The 4,531-nt window shown below is 46.6% G+C and overlaps 1 protein-coding gene across 1 annotated transcript; it reads left to right on the top strand.

The window, feature by feature from the left end:
- Window positions 1-589: 589 nt before the first annotated feature.
- On the top strand, window positions 590-2,497 carry LOC106804969 (N66 matrix protein-like). The gene is made up of 2 exons (XM_014806392.1): window positions 590-714; window positions 2,060-2,497. The coding sequence occupies exons 1-2, from the start codon at window positions 699-701 to the stop codon at window positions 2,455-2,457; spliced, it is 414 nt and encodes a 137-aa protein (XP_014661878.1). The 5' UTR covers window positions 590-698; the 3' UTR covers window positions 2,458-2,497.
- Window positions 2,498-4,531: the final 2,034 nt, after the last annotated feature.

Below are 4,531 nucleotides of genomic sequence, written 5' to 3'. Positions count from 1 at the left end.
ATGCCTTACGGAACACCCTACCTGCAGAACCACGACGGCATGCAGGGAGGCCGCTACGATGGTCCTAGAGACGGGCCGATGGACAAGGAAGAGATGGGGTACATGTTGTACAAGCCTTACAGCGGCGCAGGACCGGCTGTGGGCGGCTACCGCAAGAAATCCGCGCCGAGAAAGAAGGGGCGAGTCAAATCTCACGTCGGCGTATCTAAAGAGCGTTACCATGACGACAGCGGGACGGACTACGGCAGATTGCTGGATCCGGATTATCTAGATAACGTCGTCTCGCGGAGACTCGGATACAAGGCAGAAGGTATTACAGCTTTTGATAAAGTCAAGAAGGCGATGCAGGATAACATCCGGGACTCCAGCAGTTTGAGCCGAGGCCAGGGGGCGCCACATTACCCGGCGCGGGCGGGCGCGCTTAGAGACGGGCGGAGAGAGAATCAGGTTAACATAGAGAAGTACATACGCGCATTCAAGAAGGCGTCGCCTACTGCCGAGGGAAAGCGGGGTGGTGCGCATGCGCACGCGCACGCGCACGCAGACGCCCTGGAGGCGCGCCTGTACGCCGGGGATGGAATTCCGGCGAGCGAGTTGGCGCATGCGTCGTGGCTGACGTCACACGGGGAGAAGTACCCGGATGCGCAGCCGACATCCGCCGACACGCGACGCTTTCATGTGCCACGCTACGATTAGCTATGATTCCCTCACCTCGTGCGTCCAGGTTTTACCACATTGCAAATTAAGACAAACTACGTTTGGTTGGAAACGAGCCAAAAATGCATCAGTTGTCAGGCGTTAGAATAATAATGATAAAAACACAATAAATGCCGACCCGTACTCGCTCGGTAATGATTCATTGGGAAAAAAACGATTAATGTCAATATTTGCGCAGCGTTCGTTCGCCAGGTCCTGTTAAACGCAAAGGGTTAATAGAACGAATAACATGAATAGTAGGGGTTACAGCGTTATCCGAATAATTGCTGTAACTATCATAGATTTAATTAAAGCCGCACTATGCGCATCCAAACGCTAATTTATCCAGTACTAGACTAGCAAATACTTCGTGTCATGCATAATCACACTACCTTATGGCAAAATAAACTGTAGTGCTTCCCATTTCACTGCGCGTTTGCTTAAAACCCACAAGAAAGAGGTGCGAAATCTGGTAATCTGGCGGTAACGCCGACTTGTTTGCCAAACAATTTAGCCTCGAAGCGGTTAGGTGACGTCACATGTTTTTATCTTTGCTACACCCGTACCGCTGTACCGCAGCACCGCTACACGGTTGCTTGGGAGAGCAACGCGAAACTGTCAACAACATCGGAGAATTTGAACAACATTGGCGGTATTTTCAAATGCCTTTTATAAGACAACGCGCAGTGAAATGGGAGGAACTAGAGTTTATTTTGTCATAATTGGTAGGGTGATTCTGCATGACACGAAGTATTTGCTATTCTAGTACTGGAGAAATTAGCGTGTAGATGCGCATAGTGCGGCTTTAAGTCGGGAGGCATGTCGTTTCGACAACTATATACGATACGTCACCTTGTTCCAATAACGATTAACTTTTAATTATGTTAAATAAGGGCGAATGTGTTCTGGTGAGACGGTGTGATGCAAAATACAAACCCCCATTGTTCAAAATGACCGTTAACGACACGCTGTTAGCATAGGGATTAAGTCATGATTAGCGGCGCTGTAGAACCAAGTATCATGAAAAGTTATGTACGTAAAAAACGTACGATGATGACATTTGGTCGCCATCTTAATCTGCCAAGCATCTTATTTGTCCTTGCAACACAACGTCTTTATTTGATTTGTATTATTTCTATTTTATGTCCTTATTTTATATGTTGTACATCTATTTATTTACCTGATACAATGTCTAGTTGACACAATCTGTTTATATAGTTGAGGATGTGTACAATAAACACGGAATCACGGGTTCGAAATGTATTTATTTTTACACACGTAGAATGTGATTTTTAGTTACATATTCACTTCTGTTAGATTGGAGAATATTCGTGAATATCACGCAGTCTTTACTTGCAACCAGATGCACGCAGACCGAGCCTCCATTCGTCATCGAGCAAAGACGGAGGACGGCATGGCGACGGCTACCATAGCAGCGGCGGCAGCAGCGACAGTGAATCGAAGCACGGTTACGAGTACCAACCCGACGGTAAAGGATACGGTGGCGGTGGCGGTCACGATGACAACGGCTACCATGACGGCCATGACGCACATTACAGGAGCAGCAACGATAACAAGGGCAATGGCAATCACAATAGCTATGGTAATGATGATTACCATGGCGACAACAACAAAGACTTTTACAGTGGCTATGGTAAGGATGATTACCATGGCAACAACGACAAAGACTTTCGCGGTGGCTATGGTAAGGATGATTACCATGGCAACAACGACAAAGCGCACAGTGGCCTACGGTTATAAAGAGGATCCCATGACAGAACGGCGATGGCTATTCACATAATCTACGGACGAAGAAGAAGAGGGATGGTCTACCCATGAGCGAAAATGCCAAAGGCTATCCCCGTCCAGCGTTGCGTTAAGATGCTACGGCCTCAACCCTCGGTTTTTAGAGCGTACGGTGGCCCCCCTAATAGTCACACACAGCGCCGAGTAGAACTATTCCCAGAGCCACGGTGAAGGCGACTACTACTACTACAGCCACGGTGGCGGAATACCGACGTATGGTAGCGCAAGAGAAAGCTCGACAACTACGTGGTACTCGTAGCCAGTTACGTGGTGGCTACCCCCCTGATGCGGGAGCGAAAGACTACCCTGCCTGAACGAGCGCACCCGGTGGAGGAGGCTATTGCCGGATTGCAAGCAGGCGATAACAGCGTCTCGCCCATAGGCCAACACCGTGAACGAGACTGGTCCCGGCTCGCCATCACCGAGTCCCGCATCTCGGAAAAAGTCGCCCGCTCGGTTAGCGGCTGAGAGGCGGGTCGGCAGAGATACGTGCCGTAGTTGGCCAGGGGCATTTTCGAGAAAGCAATGGCTTACGCATTCATCACTTACCGTGCCACCTCCAAGCGCAGGAACCGAGTCATGGCCACCCGCATTGTTTTCGGCAGCAAAACCGCGCTGCGAAACAACCGCTCAGGTACACAGCCATCTGTCGCGAACACGCGCAGGAGGGCTCTACCCGTCTAGGACGTCGCCGACACTACGGATTGTAAATCAACATTTACCGAAATCGCCTTCCGTAGCTACAACCTTTATATGTAAGTAGTATTCGATTATTTCATAATCATTGGCGACCTATACGCATAACTCATAGATATGCACATTCACTTCGGACCAATATTTGCGGCAACGTAGTGTGTCGATTATACGTGCCGACGGTGCAGATCAGAAATCAGTAGTTAGTGCCATCCTTAGCGACCATAACTTACTCCAATACTGTTGATCGTTACTTATTTATGAGTCGTGAATAAACTTGGTGAAACGTTAGATATTTTTTTCCGTGTGTATCGATTACGTATCGTATCTACCTTGGCGCCGAAGAATAGACATCGCACTTATGTCGACTGCAAGTATCTAAGTTCGTGTTTAATCTATCTCGGAAACACGTATAATACGCGATATATATTTATATATATATTTATATATATAGTATATATATATATATATATAATATATACAGGCAGCGTCGCCAAGCGAGAGGCCTGGAAGCTCGGGCTTCAAACATCATTCCGGATTTTTATTTTTTAATAACTTATTAAACTTAAATAGTTGCAACTACCTTATACTGATGTTTCAAATGTTAAAATTTCATTTTCAAACTCGCCAGCGTATATAATTCCATGTAGCATTTAAAAAAAATTCTGGGGTTTCCCGACCCACCAGGAGAAACCTTCACCACTCTCGCCCCCCTTTTACATGCTTTTCGCACAGCCATTCGTGACTGGGCTTTCAACAATTAGTCAGTCACCTGCGTGACGGCTCTGCTATATATATATATATATATATATATCGCTCCCCGTGCCAGAGTATTGGGAAACGGGAGTGTTTTTCATAACCACTTCAGAGGTCCAGCTAGGGAGAGAGTCATCTTGAGAATTTGTTCATTTACTCGTGTTCAGATATTTGAGCGCAGAGGCGTAACTCGTCAATATTGAGTTTGCGAGAAGGATAATTAGTGTGCATGCCAGAATTCGTAGCTAAGGCATGCCACAGTTTAAAAAAATGGGCAATAATTATTTAATTGAGAGATAAATAAAAATTCATCCCCAAAGAGTTGCTCATGTGTGCATGTGCTCAGTTGTTGACACTGGTAGCATTTCAGCGCGCGACAATTATTTCTCAATATGTCCGAGAGGTGGCGGGCGCGTGCCATAATCGTGATTTTAGTTCCTAATTTGAAAAAGTAAAATGTAAACAGCATACATGTGAGCCGGCCGGCCCACGTTATTTCGTAAGGATCTGCGAAACAATTCCGTGATACATGGTACGTAGAACAACTGTTTAAAACGTTGCTAGACTCTAGTTTGACTTG

Source organism: Priapulus caudatus, unplaced genomic scaffold (assembly GCF_000485595.1).
Source record: "Priapulus caudatus unplaced genomic scaffold, Priapulus_caudatus-5.0.1 Scaffold94, whole genome shotgun sequence".
NCBI lineage: Eukaryota > Metazoa > Priapulida > Priapulimorpha > Priapulimorphida > Priapulidae > Priapulus > Priapulus caudatus.
This window is presented reverse-complemented; position numbering and strand designations above follow the sequence as displayed.